General features: G+C 45.8%; 1 protein-coding gene and 1 long non-coding RNA gene across 6 annotated transcripts in view; one reads left to right on the top strand and one right to left on the bottom strand.

Annotated features, from left to right (window-relative positions):
• Positions 1-1,556: 1,556 nt before the first annotated feature.
• Positions 1,557-12,746, bottom strand: LOC137428178 (uncharacterized). The gene is made up of 3 exons (XR_010984647.2): positions 12,720-12,746; positions 5,081-5,259; positions 1,557-1,832 (listed from the first exon to the last, which is right to left on the bottom strand). It is a non-coding gene; the product is annotated as an uncharacterized LOC137428178 (long non-coding RNA).
• A 66-nt stretch (positions 12,747-12,812) lies between these two features.
• WARS2 (tryptophanyl tRNA synthetase 2, mitochondrial) overlaps positions 12,813-20,755 on the top strand; it is a 61,946-nt gene continuing 54,003 nt past the window's right edge. For 2 of the 5 annotated variants that reach the window (XM_068115052.2, XM_068115051.2), the window contains exons 1-4: positions 13,274-13,413; positions 17,594-17,983; positions 19,782-19,862; positions 20,088-20,158. In XM_068115052.2, the coding sequence (XP_067971153.2) occupies positions 13,384-13,413; positions 17,594-17,983; positions 19,782-19,862; positions 20,088-20,158 (572 nt within the window). In that variant the 5' untranslated portion in view covers positions 13,274-13,383. Of the gene's footprint in view, positions 13,171-13,273; positions 13,414-13,768; positions 13,948-17,593; positions 17,984-19,781; positions 19,863-20,087; positions 20,159-20,755 lie in introns of those variants that run through there. The other 3 variants (XM_078779390.1, XM_068115050.2, XM_078779391.1) reach the window with 3 other exon arrangements.

Genomic DNA, 20,755 nt, shown 5'->3' on the forward strand with positions numbered 1-20,755 from the left:
ACAGATTGTGTCAGTCCCAGTGAGTCACAGAAGTCCTTTGCTGAAGAGCCATGGCTGGTGAGAGAGGTACCCACACCCAGCCAACTGGCATGGTGACAATTGAAATCACCACATATGAGGAAGAGAGAGTTGGGATGGGTAGATAGAAGTTGGTCCATATTATCAGACAGCGAGATGTAGATGGAGTCATCACTGTTTGGTGGACGGTACAACACGCATATGAACAAAAGGTGGGAGCGAAGGGGAAGCCGTAGCCAAAGGTATTCCTGGGGGTGAGGTGGAGAGAGGGCAGTGCAGGGCGAGTGAGGAAGAGAGTTTTTTATAAAGATAGCAACCCCACCTCCAGAACGAGGCTCAGGTCTATCATACCGGAGGAGGGAGTAACCTGGGAGAGATACCAAGGAATCAGAGACATCATGAAGGAGGAAGGTTTCTGTTCAGCAGATCACGTCTGGTTTGTCAGAAGCAACCTGTATGGAGAGATCAGTTAAGTTTGAGCGAAGGCCCCGGATGTTTGAGGTCCATACTGTTAAGGAAGAGGAAGGGGGAGCATCGGATACAGAACAGGGGAGGGGGGAGCGGTAGGGCAGGATGTGGAAGAGGAGGAAGAGGTAGGGAGAGCTGTTGCAGGTGTGTCAGAGATTACAGAATAGCTTGGAGAAAGGGAAGAATGGGGCGGACAAAAGGTTTGATGGTGTTTGGGTGAGGCGCAGTGAGGTGTTATTTGAGGAGGGAGAAGAGTGAGGCAGAAGGTTGAGGAAGATGAAGGTGAAAGTTGGAAGGGGGCAGAAGCGGGGAGGACGCTTTGAGGAGGAGGGGTGAGAGGGGAGTCTAGGAGGGGAGGAATGAGGGAGAGTCTCGGAGGGGAGGGGTGTGGGGGGAGTTTAGGAGGGAAGGGGCAGGGGGGGAGATTTGAAAGGGATGGGTGTTTGGGAAGATTTGGGGGGGAAGGGCAAGGGGGAAGATTTGACAGAGATGGGTGATGGGGAAGATTTGGAGGGGAGGGGTGAGATTGGATTTTGAAAAGTGTACGATTTATGGGAAACGAACATTTATTGCAAAATGAGTTTCTTGACATTCGAGTCAAAAATACGTTTGAGGACGCTGAAGGATGGGTGGAGTTCTGGAGAGTTTAGGGAATGAATGAAAGATGCACTGTAAGAGATGGAATTTTTTTTTTGAATGAATAGAATTGGTGAGCAAGTCGAAAGCATCCTTTTATAGAAGAAGTAGAAAAAAGTGTTATAGAATATGACATAATAATAAAGTTCTTCAGGGGCAGATGAAACATGTATTAACAACTTGATCACGTGATCTCGAACAACGTGGTCGAAGAACGAAAGAACAAATAACGAAGAACGAAAGAGCAAAAGAACGAAGAACGAAAGAACAAATAAGAACGTACAAGCGGATAAGAACAGGGAAGGAAAATTTTTTTTTTTTTTTTTTTTGAGATTTTAAAACAAGGGAGTATGGGTGAAAAGACCGTGAAAAACAGAGACCGACAGTAGTTGCACATCTCGTTTGACAAGAAAGTAGGCCACCACGCGTTGAACAAAACCAAACACTTTATTCCATGCTTGCACGTAAGCACTAAGCACTGGGCGGGCTCGACTTTCGAGCCCGCGTATATGTCCCGAGGCCACGCCTTGCCCTCGGGCGTGGCCGGTCGGCCGAAAGGCGGGGCATGTATTACAGTTCAACCCTGAGCCTCATGACTCCTTTGCTCCGGGCATGGCCTGAACCTTGCTTCCACGTCCGGTCGCTCGCGTCACCCACTGGTGCGCGGAATTATGACCCGCTGGCATTGTGTCCGCCACAGTACCAATCTTCTAGCAAAAACAACAACAAAAAAACAAAACAGAGTTTTAAGTTTTAGATTTACATATAAGTTTTATATTTAATTTTAAGTCTGCAGTTAATCTGAAAAGACTATAAACATGACCAATTTACGATTGCTTCCGATTTGGAAAGTTCGGCCATTTTGGTGGACATTTTGAAAACCAAGGTCACACATATTAAACAAGTCAAGTGAATCCACTTGGATTCCGCCCAGGTTGGCACATGGAAATTATGATGTAGCATAATTATCATCTCGGGTCAAGATTTGAAATTATGCCATGGTTTTTGTAAAATTGCTACTAGTATTCACATTATGTACTTTCACCAAAACATACATCATCATAGAAACATACATAGAATTTGGGTCCTCTGGGTCATTTGGGTCCTCTGGGTCATTTGGGTCCTCTGGGTCATTTGGGTCCTCTGGGTCATTTGGGTCCTCTGGGTCATTTGGGTCCTCTGGGTCATTTGGGTCCTCTGGGTCATTTGGGTCATTTGGGTCCTCTGGGTCATTTGGGTCCTCTGGGTCATTTGGGTCCTCTGGGTCCTCTGGGTCCTCTGGGTCATTTGGGTCCTCTGGGTCATTTGGGTCCTCTGGGTCCTCTGGGTCCTCTGGGTCCTCTGGGTCCTCTGGGTCCTCTGGGTCCTCTGGGTCCTCTGGGTCATTTGGGTCATTTGGGTCCTCTGGGTCATTTGGGTCCTCTGGGTCATTTGGGTCCTCTGGGTCATTTGGGTCCTCTGGGTCATTTGGGTCCTCTGGGTCATTTGGGTCCTCTGGGTCATTTGGGTCCTCTGGGTCATTTGGGTCCTCTGGGTCATTTGGGTCCTCTGGGTCATTTGGGTCCTCTGGGTCATTTGGGTCCTCTGGGTCATTTGGGTCCTCTGGGTCATTTGGGTCATTTGGGTCCTCTGGGTCATTTGGGTCCTCTGGGTCATTTGGGTCCTCTGGGTCATTTGGGTCCTCTGGGTCATTTGGGTCCTCTGGGTCCTCTGGGTCCTCTGGGTCCTCTGGGTCCTCTGGGTCATTTGGGTCCTCTGGGTCCTCTGGGTCATTTGGGTCATTTGGGTCCTCTGGGTCATTTGGGTCCTCTGGGTCATTTGGGTCCTCTGGGTCATTTGGGTCCTCTGGGTCATTTGGGTCCTCTGGGTCATTTGGGTCCTCTGGGTCATTTGGGTCCTCTGGGTCATTTGGGTCCTCTGGGTCATTTGGGTCCTCTGGGTCATTTGGGTCCTCTGGGTCATTTGGGTCCTCTGGGTCATTTGGGTCCTCTGGGTCATTTGGGTCCTCTGGGTCATTTGGGTCCTCTGGGTCATTTGGGTCCTCTGGGTCATTTGGGTCCTCTGGGTCATTTGGGTCCTCTGGGTCATTTGGGTCCTCTGGGTCATTTGGGTCCTCTGGGTCATTTGGGTCCTCTGGGTCATTTGGGTCCTCTGGGTCATTTGGGTCCTCTGGGTCATTTGGGTCCTCTGGGTCATTTGGGTCCTCTGGGTCATTTGGGTCCTCTGGGTCATTTGGGGCCTCTGGGTCATTTGGGGCCTCTGGGTCATTTGGGGCCTCTGGGTCATTTGGGTCCTCTGGGTCCTCTGGGTCATTTGGGTCCTCTGGGTCCTCTGGGTCCTCTGGGTCCTCTGGGTCATTTGGGTCCTCTGGGTCCTCTGGGTCCTCTGGGTCATTTGGGTCCTCTGGGTCATTTGGGTCCTCTGGGTCCTCTGGGTCCTCTGGGTCATTTGGGTCCTCTGGGTCATTTGGGTCCTCTGGGTCATTTGGGTCCTCTGGGTCATTTGGGTCCTCTGGGTCATTTGGGTCCTCTGGGTCATTTGGGTCCTCTGGGTCATTTGGGTCCTCTGGGTCATTTGGGTCCTCTGGGTCATTTGGGTCCTCTGGGTCATTTGGGTCCTCTGGGTCCTCTGGGTCATTTGGGTCCTCTGGGTCATTTGGGTCATTTGGGTCCTCTGGGTCATTTGGGTCCTCTGGGTCATTTGGGTCCTCTGGGTCATTTGGGTCCTCTGGGTCATTTGGGTCCTCTGGGTCATTTGGGTCCTCTGGGTCATTTGGGTCATTTGGGTCATTTGGGTCCTCTGGTTCATTTGGGTCCTCTGGGTCATTTGGGTCCTCTGGGTCATTTGGGTCCTCTGGGTCATTTGGGTCCTCTGGGTCATTTGGGTCCTATATTCCTATCCTATAACATATATATCCTATAACCTATCCTATATATATCCTATATCATATAACATATATCCTATATATCCTAAAAACATAACATCTGCTGTTTTGATGTTGTTTCACAGCTGTTCTGATGCTTTTTTGCCGTTTTGCCTAAAAATCTCATTTCAAAAAAAAAAATTCCAAAAAAATCTCACAATGATGACATATAATTCAACGAAAACGTTGAAGCAACCGCATAATATTACGGTGATGTTTAACTCTGAGTGAGAATAGTTCTAAATTTTTAAAACTTTCTTCTGATATTTGTGATTTCTTTCAAACAAACTGTATTTCCCATCTACACGGGCATGTATGTATTCCTATTAACGTTATGTAAAGTACATAAATTGTGTGGATTACATCATTTGTGGATGTGATCAATTATTGCCAGTAACCATTTTATATAACTGAATGTGCAGGTGCAGCATCTAACTCAATATGTCGAAATGTCACACACATCCATGCCCGTGGGATTCCCACGGGTGACCCCGCTTGTAACAAATATATCCTATATTATGTACTAGCGAGCGGCCGCGTACCAGCCAAAGGGGTAGCCCATGGTTAGCCTAAATATAGATTTGATGACGTCATGTTTACACATCTGAGCGACAGAAACTGGCTACACATCTGAGCGACAGAAACGGAGCTTCACTTTTGGAGAGACAGAAATTCCCAGGCAAACGCTATAACGCACCAGGTTTACAACCTGTGCGTTAATAAGTGAATACATAAAGCAAAGTACAAGTCTAGACACATGATCTGACATATAAAACATCACACTGCTATCTATTTTTGCAACAGAATCTTCTGTTTTTATAACATTTTACAATAATTTAGTCAATTTTGGAGGCCATTTTGAAAAAACAAATTTTCTCATATTTCCTCCGGCTGGATCTTTCTCAACTTTTAGTATGTTCATACGAGGACCTTATGGAAATGCATTGTGAAAACGGCAATTCTGTTGCAATTTTTTGACCCCATGGCGCAGTTTTATTGCACTACAGGGTAATAAGAAAGGTGCAAGAGTGTCACCTTGCAGCGCTCCCGCAGTGAAGTCAAATACCCGAGTTGGCCCATCAGGTGCGAGGACAACAGCAGAAGTGCAATGATACATCTCCTTGATCGCGTTTGTTGTCTTTTTCTTTTTTTTTCTTTTTTGGATGCAAGGTCGAGGCTCGTGTGAGAGCTAACATTGATCACAAAAAGACAAACTGACACACAAAACATAAAACATATGATAAAGAGAGCGGGAGAACAAGATCTTACATCTTAGTAATGTAATCTTAATACCTTGTATTTGAACACGAGTGAGGTACCCGTGCTATGCACGGGTGGGAGGCCAGAAGAAACAACAAACAACAACAACATGCATTTTAAGGCCATTTTCCCTGCTAGAGCGGGGGTTAGCCTTGCGGGCCCCATGACAATCTTCTCCATCTTGCCCTATTTTCTGCATCTCTCCTTGTTAACCCCCTTGCCCGCATTTCTTCTTCCACCATCTTTAGCCAAGTCTTTCTCGGTCTTCCCCGTCATCTACTTCCTTCTACATTCATTTCCATCACTCTTCTCAACCAGTCACTTTCATCCTTCCTCAACACATGACCAAACCATCTCAACCTGTTCCTCTTCACACCATCAATCACAGGCTCTATTCCCATCATCTTTCGCAATTCATCATTTGTCTTCCTCTCTCTCAACGATACTCCGCACGTCCATCGAACCATTCGCATTTCCACCCTTTCCAACCTTCGTTGCTGCTCTACGTTCATTACCCATGTCTCGCTCCCATAAATCATAACACTTCTCACACATGCAGCATGCACCTTTCCCTTCAACTTCAACGACACTCCCCTCCTCATCAGCACGCCACTCAATTCCCGAAACTTCTTCCATGCACATCTCACTCCAGCAACCGTTGCCGAGTCTGATCCACCTTCTCCATTCAGCATGTCTCTGAGGCAGCAAAATGTTTTCACACCTTCCAGCTTCACGCCGTCTCGAAGATCCAACTCAACATTTCCTCCATCTGCAGCTCCCTCTGTGCACACCTTACATTTGAATGTAGCTGCCACACTGGTTAATGACCCTCTCAGACCACTACATTTTTGATGAACCCACTCAGCGCACATTGTACATTGAATGGAGTTCACTCCGACATCCTTCCGGCACACAGCACAGGGCCACTTCCCAGTTCTTTCCACCTCACCACATGCTTTACCACTTGCCATCACCTTCGCCTTTCCGATATTCACCTTCAGACCATTTGTCTCCATACATTCCTTCCACTTGTTCATCTTTTCCTTCAGTCCATTCATACTTTCTGCAATCAACACCAGATCATCTGCATACAACAACTCCCACGGTAAACCCTCCTTTACGTTCTGAGCCAGCACCTCCATCACAGCTACAAATAGTAGTGGACTTTGTACCGACCCCTGATGCACTCCCACCTTCACCTCAAACTCACCACTGTTCCCGTCCTTCGTCCTTACAGCTGTGCGCGCTCTTTTGTACATTGCCATCACTGCTCTGATCAACCATTCCTCCACTCCTAACTTCCTCAATGCCCATGTCAATACTTTGCGTGGAACCCTATCGAATGCTTTCTCCAGATCAACAAACCCAAGAAACAACTTCTTCCTCTTCTCCATGTACTTCTCCTGCAACTGCCTCACAATAAAAAGCACGTCTGTCGTTCCTCTTCCTGGCATAAATCCAAGCTGCATTTCGTCGATCTTCACTTTCTTCCTTATCCTCCTCTCCAACACCCTTTCCAATACCTTCATTCCATGCTCCAATAACTTTATCGCTTGGTACGAGCCACACTCCAGAGGGTCAACTTTCCTCTTGTATAGAGGGACGAGGGCACTCAGTTCCCAATCCACTGGAATGTGGCCTTCTTTCACCACCAGATTACAGATCTCTGTCATTCTCTTCACACCCTAACTTCCTGCTGCCTTCAACATATCTCCCACAACTCCCGTCGGCCCTCCCACTTTTCTACTCTTCATTGCTTTTATCACTTCCTCAACTTCCTTCTCAGTTATCTTCTCTGCCGTTCCTAAAACTGGGTTACTCTCGATGTTGCCATCCCATTCATTCTCTGTATTCAACAGCATTTCCATATATTTTTTCCATCTTCCTTTAATTCCATCTGGGTCCACAACGATTTGTCCCACTTCGTCCTTCAAGCAATTCACCCCCATCACATCACACCTCTCTTTCGCTATCTGCTTTGCAATCCTGAATACTGCTCTCTGACCCTCTTCCGAATCCAAGCATTCTCCGAACATTTTCCTACATGCCTCCTGCGCCTTTGCTACCTCTTTCTTTGCAGACTTCTTGCCTGCCTTATAACTTTCATGCTCTGCTGTTTCTGCTCCCGTACCCTTCGCCTTCTGCCACTCCTTGAACTTCTTCCTCTTCTCGTCAATCCTCTTTCCAACTTCATCATCCCACCACCATGTTTCCGAGTGCCTCGGTGGTCCTTTTGTCCATCCACATACATCACCAACGGCTCCCAACAGACTAGCTTTCATTGACATCCAACCACTTTCAAGCTCAACCACATCATCCTCTACCCTACTCAGCCTCTCTTTTAATGCCTCCCTTACTGTCACCTCTTTCAACCTCCACACCTTCATTCTCGGTTGGTACTTCACCCGCCGAGCTCTCCTCGCGCCTTTCACCCTTATGTCGCAGACAACCAAGTGGTGCTGTGAAACAGCCTCCTCCCCCGGGATCACCTTTGTGTCCCGGAGGTGCCCCCTATCTCGCCTACACACCATCAGGTAGTCAACGGTTGTCGTCGACCCACCTGACGTGTCTGGGAGGCCAGAAGCAAACAGACAATACAGAAACGGCGAATGCTAAAGCATGAAACCAATAAATTCCACATTCCTGTAGCACCTTCAGTCGCACATCAGACATGGACAGCAAGTTCGTGAAGGACTTCCATGGAAAAACGTACCGTTACAGATTCGTCACTTCCGTTGTTGTGGTTTTCATCCACTGTAAACATTTTTGATTCCATGTGCTATTATTATTGTCGTTTAAGGGAGATAGAGATTACTATTTTCAAAAGGTAAAAAAGTTAATGTATTAAATGAAACCGGAACCGGACGACGACGAAGAGGAAGAGGAGGAAGAGAAGGCGGAGCGAGTGAGCCGGACAAGAAGCCGAGCTGCTTCGAGGTCTGGAGCAAACGATTGGCGAACGAGGGTGACGAGTGAACTTTGGGTTTCCCAGGAAAGGGATTCCTGCGACAGAGTTATCGCTGTGACCGATCAACCTGCATGTCAGGTTTTGCGGTTGATTCCGAGGAGAATCATCGTAGTGCCGTTACGCCTCGAGAACGGGCCGTCGGCCACTTTGACTCACGTGCTTTGCGCATCGCTCAAGGTTTTTCACTTCGCTTCAACCATTTTCACCACATCCAGAAGTTAATTTGGTGTGTGTGTGTGTAACGTGGCTTTTGAGTGGGAAATCTGCGGTTCGCCGATTGAGAGCCGTCAAACGTCCATACCTGAAAGTGTGATTTCCCCGTCGCTTCTCGAGGACACCGTCGCCCATCTTTGGCAGTGTAACTGTCAACCCAACGGGATTCTGGTCTCGATACGACATCGTACGGACGATCTCTGGAGTGGATCGACTTTGGCTTGAAGCCGGAATCGACTTTGGCTTGATGCCGGAATAGAGACATTGGGGAATGTTCTTCTTTTCGCTCACTTGGAGCACAGTGACTTATATTGTACTAACCTGATGGTACCATCATAGGAATGATATTTTTGATTGTACTTTTGATAAATATTGTTACTGTACCGTTATTCTTGTGTGACCTTAATACAATACTTGTTTGTTGGTGACAATTGGTGTGGTTTCACCATTGATCCTTGGCATACAGAATAACACATCTTTCTGCCATGACTCCTCTCGGGGCTCGGAGGTACACCGTGACCGGGGTTTGGGGAGGAGCACGTAACAGTACCCGTTCGCAAACAAACAGGTACGTGTGTTCCATACCCAGTCAATGGTGAATCTGCATATGGCGATCCACGAATTCACGTTTAGAAAGTAGAAACCGTCACGGCATTTCGTCATTCACTTGAACGTGATATCTCTTTTTTCATTCCAAACAGCATTACTCCAATCACAAATTAAATAACATTAATATAAAAAACAAGAAGACGTCATGCGGAGCGCGATACTTGCAAAATCCCTTAGGTGAGTGGCCTCGACGATGTCTTCACTCTTTGAAAAGAAACTCACAGAGACGGAAATTATGTGCAAAAATAAACGAGGCTTTATTGCCGGACTCCGAGAACAAAGAAACGCCCCGGTAAAAACTAAACCCCTATATCGGGACGTCCCCACACCTCATTTCAAATACAAGACAAATGGAGGGATAAATAAAATAAACGTTGTGGTTCTGCGTGGTGCGTCTTATCTGTCTGCAGTGTGTGTCCTCGTCAAGGATGGTCAGGCTCTGACCGACGCGGCTCTGGTCGGTGCGAACCGCTTGGTCCTGTTTGCTGGCGTACCACCGGCCCTCCGCGCTTTTCGAACGGGTCACGTGCAGCTCGCTCCTCCGGCCGTGCCCTGACTCGTCCACGCGGAGTCGCTCCCTTGTCCGGAACCAAGATGAGAGGTCCGACGGCACAGGAACGTACAAAGGGCAACAGGAGGAGAAAGGAAAGGGCCTCCAACGTGGGAAGGCAGGAAGAGATAGGCAGAGGTGAAGAGGCAAAGGCGAAGAGGGAAGAGAGAAAATGTCCGTCTCCGCTCACCTTTATCAGACGTGGTGTGACGTCACTGGTGCTTTCCTTCCAATCAGCCCGTCACATCCAGAGAGTCTTTCGCGCCCTCCTCACGTCACTGGCGCTACCCCCCCACAATCAGCACGTCGCTTCTTCCTCGCCTTTCGCGCCTTCCTCACTGATTGGCCGAGCGCTTCGCGCCTTTGGTGTTGCATCATTGGTCGGTGGCCAATCAGCGTGGCACGTCCTTCATCTTTCTTCCTCTCCAATCAGTGCTCTGTTTCTTGCTCGCCCCTCCCCCCGGCCAGTCACGAGCGTTCCTGGGTGTGGTTCCCGGCCTGCCTGTGCGATGTCTGTCTTCATGCCGGCGTTGTGCGCGGCCGCTTCCTGTTTGTTCTTCCGGTCAGTCATTGTGAGGGGGGAGTATTTATTAATGTGTGCGCTAATAGGGCTAACTAATGTATGTGATGTGCATTGCCATACGGGACACCGGAATGATCACAGGTTTGACATACCGGAATGATCACAGGTTTGACATACCGGGGAGTTAGCATAATCCCACCTATCACACGATCATCCTTGTATGATCACAGATATACACTTAATCCGACAAACCGGGCTAGACAGGTCCCTGACTTACTGTACATCGAAATGGTTCTTCTTCTTCACGACATCGGAGCACCCACAGATGCAAATCAACCTGGATCTATATATGCCCCTACCCAAAATTCATAGTATGTACGACATATGTATGCAACCGATCCCGCTTAAACCAGCCCAACCCCAGGGCAGGGTAATAATGACTTACAGATTAAATGCCTTTTCCCCATCCACGGAATTGTCTGTTTTGTGCAATTTATCGACGCACAAGCTGGCATTTGACTGACTAGGGCATGCCCGTACTATATATATGCCCGTACTATATATATATCTAAAATTATATCCCCCCCCCCCCCCCCCCCCCTCTATTTACATGAAATGGTTTGGTCCATTCGCAACGCCAAAGCGAACGGCGAACGGCTTGCGAGTACAGTGACAATCCCCCCCCCCCTCTATTTACATGAAATGGTTTGGTCCATTCGCAACGACCACAGAACCCCCCCCCCCCCTCTATTTACATGAAATGGTTTGGTCCATTCGCAACGCCAAAGCGAACGGCGAACGGATAAATCGCCATAGCTCGGTAACTACTTGTCCGATTAATATGAAACCTTGAAAAGGCACATCCTCGGGTCCCCAGCAATATACCTGGCAAGTTTAAAGTATATCGGACCCGTGGTTGTCGAGAAACAGCGGTCACAAACAAACATACACACACACAGAGATTAGTGGAATTATAGATAGACTAGGGCATGCCCGTACTATATATAAGCTAGGACGTGCCCGTACGTGGGTGCCCGTTCCTTGCCAAAAAAAAAAAAAAAAAAAAATTTGTGTAGGGGTGTGTGTGTGTAAACATCCTAGGGCGTGCCCGTACGTGGGTGCAAAAAAACATGCGTGCAAACAACAACAACAAAAAAAAACTTTGAAACCACGTGGCAGTAACGACCACAGAACCCCCCCCCCTCTATTTACATGAATGGTTTGGTCCATTCGCAACGACCACAGAACCCCCCCCCTCTATTTACATGAAATGGTTTGGTCCAAAGCGAACGGCTTGCGGTGTTTGGTAAAGAAATCGCCATAGCTCGGTAAGTACTTGTCCGATTAATATGAAACCTTGAAAAGGCACATCCTCGGGTCCCCAGCAATATACCTGGCAAGTTTCAAGTATATCGGACCCGTGGTTGTCGAGAAACAGCGGTCACAGACAAACATACAAACACACATACACACATACACACATACACACATACACACATACACACATACACACAGAGATTAATGGAATTATAGATAGACTAGGGCATGCCCGTACTATATATAAGCTAGGACGTGCCCGTACGTGGGTGCCCGCTCCTTGCCAAAAAAAAAAAAAAAAAAAAATTTGTGTAGGGGTGTGTGTGTGTAAACATCCTAGGGCGTGGCCGTACGTGGGTGCAAAAAAACATGCGTGCAAACAACAACAACAAAAAAAAACTTTGAAACCACGTGGCAGTAACGACCACAGAACCCCCCCCCCCCCCCCCTCTATTTACATGAATGGTTTGGTCCATTCGCAACGCCAAAGCGAACGGCGAACGGCTAAATCGCCATAGCTCGGTAAGTACTTGTCCGATTAATTTCAAACCTTGAAAAGGCACATCCTCGGGTCCCCAGCAATATACCTGGCAAGTTTCAAGTATATCGGACCGGTAGTTGTCGAGAAACAGCGGTCACAGACAAACGTACAGACGTACAGACGTACAGACGTACAGACGTACAAACGTACAAACGTACAGAGATTACTGGAATTATAGATAGATGAATGAATGCTGACACATTAGAACACGTGCTCCGTGTGCATTGCAGGTTTTATGGGAGCTTCAAGATGGCGTCAGGTGACTTCATCCCACGCGCTCGATCGCTATGCACTATGCAGTGATCATAATATTAATAATAATAGAGACTAGTGAGGCCAACCTGCACACAAAGCTTCCCAAGCTTGTCCGGAGAGATCAGGTAGCTATCTGTAAGTTGAGACTCGGACGCCGTCGCCTAAATTCCATCCTTCGTAGAATATGATGTTACCTTACGGGATTATGCGAACATTGCAGGGATTCCGAAGATATGTCGCACCTATTTTTAAATGGCTCGCTATATGCGGCGCCTTTTTCAAAACATTAAAGATGGGGAATTGGGGATGAAAGTGTCGGATCGGCCGGGAATCATAAATTTGTTTAACCAAAAGCACCCGACTCTGTTTAAAGCTGTACTAAGATTCTTCAAAGGGAGCGGGAAATCTCGAAGGAACTTTATCCGTGGATACCATTACCATGTTCAAGTGTTGTAGCGTGGCGGCGTGGCGTATATAGAGCCTCACGCCTCTGAAAACGCCAATAATATCAAAGAAGAAGAGGAACCTGTTACACCAGGAAACGATCTTAAGAAACATAAATGGCAGTAAAAACGGCATAGCTTGTACGCGTTTGACATCGCCTGTTTTTTTTTTTGTTTTTTTAACTCTCACAAAATTATTTTTCAGCAAAATCAGTTAATCGCCAACCGAAAGCACAGCAATTGTCGAAGCTTGCAGAGGTGCCATGTTTAAAGTCTTTGCTGTGACTTGGACGACCACCGGCATCCCAGACTCAGAGCGGACGCTCTAACCATTACACCACAAAGTCTTCAAGCATTTGTTTGGATTTTCTTCTGAAATAGATTGGTCGGTATATGTCGGCCATGATGTATTTGGTGGTAGCAGTGCCTTCGATAGTTTTCTTCATGTGAGTTATGTTTATGAACAAATTGGGCATATTCTCCCGAAAACTGTGCTTCATATCGACGTTTGTCGTTATTTTCATTTTTGTGATTTTGAAATTGCGTTATGACTCCCCTATGTCCAAGCGCGTGGCGTGTATAGAGCCTCGCGGCTCTGAAGAGGCTGGACAATTTTAAAGAAGAAGAAGAAGAAGACGTTCCTCCGATGAATTAGCAATATGGCTGCGCCCAGTTTACATGTTGGAAAGGTGATTTCGTTTTTGATGTTGGACATTTTTGTCTATTGTGTATCGCTAACGGGACTGAAAATAAACTTTTTGTCCTGATAAAGTGTATTGGATAGCGTGCCTTGTTTACATTGAGATCTCACCAACCATACGGGACGGCATAACCGATAACGAGCGAGTCATAGACTATAGAGAAACCGCAGAGCATTTACCTGGTGGCTTAAGCACTTGAGCAAGCGCTTCAACGAAACGGTTGATAAGGAACGGCTTGCTTGGCAAGCGATAGCAAGCTGATTGGTAACGAACCCCACATGAACAGGGATTATCCCCCCGCTTATATATGACAAGCTCTCCTTTGCTCCTCGTCCCCCACCAGGCATGAACAAGGGATATCCCTCTTCTCCGTGTCATATGAACACCTGCAAACATGATATATTTGCTGTGTCGTGGGGGCCTTCAAAACCTTTTGGGAATGCAACATTCAAGAGATTTAAATGTTTTTTTTTTTTTCAATGCACAAGTTTGTGTTTTTGCTAACCACCCCCTCCGAAATAGGTATGTGCTCTCCTCTGAAACTACACACAATTTTAATGAAACTTGACCACAAGCTGCATATCTGATGCCGAACAAAGGTGTATTGATGGCATCAAAATCTGCGCTCATTAATGGTGATTAGGGGGGGGGGGGGTGGGGGTGTTTCACTCCCGCCCCCCATAATAGGTTTGTGCTATCCTCCGAAACTACACAAAATTTTTATGAAACTTGGCCACAAGCTGCATATCTGATGCCGAACAAAGATGTATTGATGGCATCAAAATCTGCGCTCATTAATGGTGATTAGGAGGGGGGGGGGGGTGTTTCACTCCCGCCCCCCATAATAGGTTTGTGCTATCCTCCGAAACTACACAAAATTTTTATGAAACTTGGCCACAAGCTGCATTTCTGATGTCGAACAAAGGTGTATTGACAGCATCAAAATCTGCGCTCATTAATGGTGATCAGGGGGGGGGGGGGGTGGGGGTGTTTCACTCCCGCCCCCCATAATAGGTTTGTGCTATCCTCCGAAACTACACAAAATTTTTATGAAACTTGGCCACAGCTGCATATCTGATGCCGAACAAAGGTGTATTAATGGCATCAAAATCTGCGCTCATTAATGGTGATTAGGAGGGGGGGGGTGGGGGTGTTTGACTCCCGCCCCCCATAATAGGTATGTGCTCTCCTCCGAAACTACACACAATTTTTATGAAACTTGGCCACAAGCTGCATATCTGATGTCGAACAAAGGTGTATTGACCTCATCAAAATCTGTGCTCATTAATGGTGATTAGGGGGGGGGGGTGTTTGACTCCCACCCCCCATAATAGGTATGTGCTCTCCTCCTAAACTACACACAATTTTTATGAAACTTGGCCACAAGCTGCATATCTGATGTCGAACAAAGGTGTATTGACCTCATCAAAATCTGTGCTCAATGGTGATTAGGGGGGGGGGGGGCATTTTTATGAAACTAGATGACAACTTTCATCGCCCATGATGTACCAACGTTTGTTCACGGCATGAAAAACATCAGGGTCTGAGGGGCTCTGTGAGAGGGGGGTGGGGGGGAGGGTTGAGTGATTGTTGCTCCTGATCCAGATGAGCTTCAGGACCCACGGTCATATTTTTCTGTTTTTTGCTCTTTTTGTTACTAAACACGTGCTTCTCATGTCAGAACCATCGCATTTGAAAATCCTAGGAGAGCAAAAGATCGCACTCCTGAAGTTTTTTAGGAGAGTGATGGGAGTGTGATTACAGCAAAGAGAAACTTTTACTCTATACTGAGAATGTTTGGGGCATTAACTGCTAATTAAGTATAATTTTGTGAAGTCTGTGTGCCATTGTTATTGTATGACTGCAATTTTGTATGTTCATTCATGACAGATCCGATGTCATGGGCTATATCCCAGCCAACAAATGCTGCCAAATGTACTGTATTATTGGACGTAATATTAATCATATTTCTTTACTACCAGAGTTCAGGTGAGAACGTTCCAAGATTTCCCGAATGAAAACGTAAATGCACACGAATTAGTGGCAGTTGTCCCAGAGACCGAGAATACAAGTTCACGTATGTCTGGGGCCTGATTCTACCGGAGGCTGATTTTTTGATCGATTGAGTTGAAACTTTGACCAATTATAGTATGCCTTTTTATTGGATGCATATTATAAACGTCACAGGTCACGTGACATGGCGGCCATATTGGATTTCATGAAAATGATTAAAATGCATCTCCTCCTTCATTTTGCGATCGATTCAGTTCAAACTTTAAACAATCTGATCCAGGCTACCGTTGTCAATGACTCTGGCGCGCACTTGTCCAATCAGGGTGGGGCGTCTTGGTCCCCGGATTAATCACTACTCGCAGTTTTAATTTACCTTTTGTATCCACTGATAGGCCGGATCTGCATCCTGACCTTAACTAAAATCTAATTGGCTCGTTCTGGTCACCTAACCAACTCATCCACCAAGTTTGGTCTGAATCCATCCATAACCTTTTGAAATATCATGATGTGTATCATTTTTGGCCAAATCGCTCGATGGTGAAGAATGAATTTCTAAATTAAATAATTCTCATATCCGGATTCCAATCTTCACCAAGATCTGAAAAATTCGTTCTTGTCACACAACTATCCTGTCCATCAAGTTTGGTCCGAATCCGTCGATAACTTTTTGAGATATCGTGCCATATATGGTTTTGGCCCAATCTCTCAATGGTGAAGAATCACTTAGAAAATTCTACTATCCAGATCCGGACCCGGCTCTTCACCAAGTTTTGTCAGAAGCTGTCCATAACCTTTTGAGATAGCCTGCTCACAGACAGCCAAACTGGGGTGAAAACTTAACCTCCGTCCACCTTCTGTGTTTGGACAGTATCGAGTTTGATATGATGACCACAATGAAGTAAATTTTCAAAAACCTTGAAAATCATGCCAGAATGATTTTAGACCTCGATCACTTATTAATTGAAATAATTATCCAAACTCACCTTCTGCAAGCTTGATCATTGAAGTACCTAGATCCTCCATTTTCACCCAAATACATAAAACCCCAAACGATGATCACTGGTAGGTTTCGATTGTGCGAGGTTTCTAAAAGTGGCCTTGTGTCTCAGGCCCGTGTAGTGCTTCATACCTTCTTTTGGATAGGGCTCAGACGTGATCATCAAATTGGGAATCATAATCATACAATCGTTTTCACATCTTTTTTGTGTATTTGCAAGTTTGCCGCCTCCTCCTGCCCATCACATGCCAGTGTGTAGTGCACTTGAGAATTATTATTAATAGTCCCTCTAAATTTGGCAATAATCCATTGTACGAAGTGGACTTCACAAACATTGTCGCTCAGATCATGGTGATCATAAATTTGGGGTCAAAATTGATGTTCATTATGGGATTTTGAGGGAGCCCAACCAGGCATCCAAAACCTAACGGCTTGTAAAATTAGGTGCCCCAGACAGTTTTATCTCGTTTATCCCCAGACAGTTTTAGGTGCCCCAGACAGTTTATCCCCAGACAGTTTTAGGTGTCCCAGACAGTTTTAGACAAGTTTTATCTCGATCAAAATTTGCCATGGGATTTTTGCCAAATCCTTTTATTTTATTTTAATCAGCAATGTGAAATTTTAATTTAATGTGTCGGTAGAATCGCTGAGATCGTTTGTAAGTGGTATTTTATTTTGGAGCCCACCATTTATTATTGCCCCTGTGAATATGCTGCAGAGGTAGCATCTGCACCATCAAGCTTTCTAGTCTGGATTTTATTCTCGGCCCGACGATTGACTGTCGCTTCGCAGGCATGGCATTGCATCTCAAAGTGTGCAGTCCTTAGGTTGGATGTTAAGATGGAGACCTGCAAACTTGCTGCGAAGAGATTCCTTGCCATAAAATGAAATAAACTTGCTATAGCAAAACAAGTTCCTTCCATGAACTGCAGGGGGCACTGCTTGCACAACTGTTGCACTTCGGTGACAACGCAAACTTTCAGCTATGTCGAGAGAAAAAAAGAAATGATGCTTTTAAGAAGAGTGAAAGATGTTTTTGTTGTCTAGACATTGCAGGACTTTTAACAGTACAAGTTGTTTTGATGGGCATTCCCAATGAAGGATACGCGAGTAAATGAAATTCCACCCTTTTCTCCTCTTTATCTCGCCTAATAACAGCACTGTATAGTTTCTGGAATTCAGCCAACTGGTATACCTCATCTTGGCAACTATCTTGGAGCCCTCAGGGCTTGGTCTCGGTTGCAGAATCCAGGAAGCCTTCTTGAAGAACGTTTTCCTGGGAATACAACACGAGAAAAAAATTCCATACCTCACGCTTTTCCGTTGAAAAATGGATTGCCACACGGAGTCCAAGAGGAGATCAAATTGGGAGATCATGAGGCATCGTGCTTTTTCTTCATCGCTGATCTTCATGCTCTGACTATGCCCACGGTAACGGCAGCCCAGATTCAAAAGAATTGCAGGAAAGACAAACCTGTTTTTGTCACAGCAGCTGCGATGCTTGCCACGGGGCTCGACAAGCGATCTGTCGTCTTTCGGCAATCCCAGGTGTGTGTGTCAGTTTTGCGTTTTTCAGACGAGCATATTTAAAAGTTTGAATATCTAATGGATGTGATGAGTGCTAGGTCTTGCTTGGTAGGTTGCTTGCAGCCACACAGGGCAGTCCATTAGGTGCTTTTAGCAGAACATTGGTTCTTTGATGGCAAGTTCTTGGGGCACGCTGCCGGATAGAGGGTTTGTGGGGATTCTTTCTGCCTTATCGGTTGCGTCCCAGGTTCTGCTGTGCCTGCTTGAGTATACCGTTGGAGTTTGTGTTCTCACAAGCTTGCCACCAGAAAGTTAGAGGCCTGAACATGGGTGTAGTGCCCATTTCTGCCATTTTGTGAATGGAGCCAGACCGAGCACAGGATTTTGGGCTCGACCCTTCCCCTGCGGTGTTAAGTAATAGTCATCCACAATATAATTCATCATGGCCATGTTGTGGATCATCGGCCTCGGCCCTCACCTTTTCACCTTTATTCACTTTTAAATTTGTTTCCTCCGCAACCACTTGAGCGATTGACACAAAACTTTCAACATTGGAATCATGACCCATAGATAATTTTTGAACAAACTTTCATGATTATTGGATGGAAAATGTGGCCGGTGTTCCAAAAAGAAATCGGTTTTCTGCAGGCATGGGTTGCAGGGTGTTTCATGTACCAGGAATAACGGCCTCGACCTCGCTTTGCTCGGCTTTGGCCGAATAAAATATTGGGTTTTGATGTTAATTAAACCTAGATTTTATGTATTTGCAACCTTGTCTACCGTAGGACCAAATTGTCTGTTCCCTCAAAACTATGACTCCCTCTTGATTCTTGAGGAAGTAAAAAAAATTTTTTTTTAAAGTATACAGGATCGAGGCTCGTGTACGAGCTAACACGTTGAACATGAAAACATGCACAGACACATAAAACATACAATGAAGGGAGTAGGGGACAAGAGGGGGAGAGAGAGGGAAACACACAAGCACAACAACAGTAGAGAACAGGGATGTCGGTAGATCTGTGGAAGGGGGAGGGCTGGGGGGAGGAGGGAGGGGTATATGGTATAAAGCAAATGAACACGACAAGGAATTTCAGGAAAGAAGTTGGGGATTGAAAGAGGCAGATTTGGGGTCTTTTAACGGGGGTGGAAAAGATCAAGGTTTTGGATGGTGGAAGATAAGAGATGGTGGTGAACAGCTGTTTTGAAGACTTGGAGGGAGGAGAAGGATTGAAGAGAGTGTGGGAGTTTGTTCCATAGGTGGGAGTAAAGAGGAATGAAAGAGTAAAGGTGAGCAGAGAGTGTTGATTTTGGCAGTTCGCCAGAAGAGGATTGCTGGCAGATATTGTGTGTCCTGCATGTATATTTGGGGGACAGAGCACAGACAGAGCAGGGGGGAGCAATGTCGGAGAGGAGTCTGTAGAAGATAGAAAGACCACCAACCTGCCTGCGGTTGGAGAGAGAAAGGCCCTCAGAATCGGCTTCATCGCGGGAGATTCCAATCCAAGTTGCTTATGGCAAACACATTTTCCCTTTCTTTTTCCCTCCCTCATTTCCTTTGTTCTCAGTTTTGGATTATAATTTCTTGTCTGTAATTCAGTTGATCTACAAACTATCCAAAAACAGTATTCACATCTTCTGATTGAGAAGGAAAGGAGACATTGTGCCAGCCAGGTACTATTTGCAATATCGAGGCCAGGTTTGGTTGTTCGTGGTTTTCTTATAAAGGGAGAATATCAAATAAGATAGAAACCTTTGCTTGTTTTTTTTGTTTTTTCCCAAACTTACTTTTGCACGGTTGATGGTTTATTGGTGGTTTCAGGTTCCAGGACACACAGATCTGGCATGGATACTTTCATGTCTCACACAGACGTCTCGTCTTATTCGCCTTCCCCAGTGGAAGGTGGGCCCATTGTTTTTTTTTGTTTTTTTCTTGATGCATGAGGTGTGACGACGATTAATCAAAATGGTTGTAATAATTAAGTGGGTGTATTCAAATACCGTACTGTAGTTTGAATCCAAACCACAGTTTTACTCCATTTTAATTGTCCAACAGCATATTGTTATTTTCCAATCTGCAATGCGCTTTGCACGTTCTTTCTCTAATCGACTGCTTTGCTCCACTCAGTCTTCAGCTAAAGGAAACGTTGGCCGATTAACCTACCCCGTCTTACAAGCAGCTGACATTCTGCTTTACAGGTAAGTGTTCCACGAAGAGATACCTTGTGCTCCTTCACCATAACTTTAGCTTCGATAAGCCCAAAAACGTGGTCGGGTTCTGTTTTCCCAGGTAGTTGCAGACAAATATTTATGTTTTTAACCTTGTCAACAAGATTATATTGGAATAATCAATGTCAACATGGAATTGCAGCGAGTGACTTTTGGTTGAATACTTAATAATTTGATGCATTTGTTGTTTTGAAACTTGCCATTCGCCACCACAGGACATGCATGTGTGGCCGTTTAATACCATATATATTCCTCGTAAAAAAAAAAAAAGAAGTAAACAACAAAAGTTTTGAGTGTTGTATTGTTTTTGTGGTGTGTACAAACCTGTTGGTATTCTGATTGGAGAAGACCAGCACATGGACCTATACACTTCATAAACACATGATGTTGGTGGAAGTGTCACGTTTGTGAGTATTTGAGTTTGGGTCTTATGTGGTTGTATTGATGTCAGTCTGACAATTACTGTGTTTCTTGTCGAAGTTAATCTGATCTGTCCAAACGCAGCTCGGAATGATGTGTACTTGGATGACATGAGCTTACGTACGCTTCTGCTGTGTTAATGACAAT

The sequence above is a fragment of the Myxine glutinosa genome, chromosome 5 (assembly GCF_964187855.1).
Source record: "Myxine glutinosa chromosome 5, kmMyxGlut1.1, whole genome shotgun sequence".
Taxonomy (NCBI): domain Eukaryota; kingdom Metazoa; phylum Chordata; class Myxini; order Myxiniformes; family Myxinidae; genus Myxine; species Myxine glutinosa.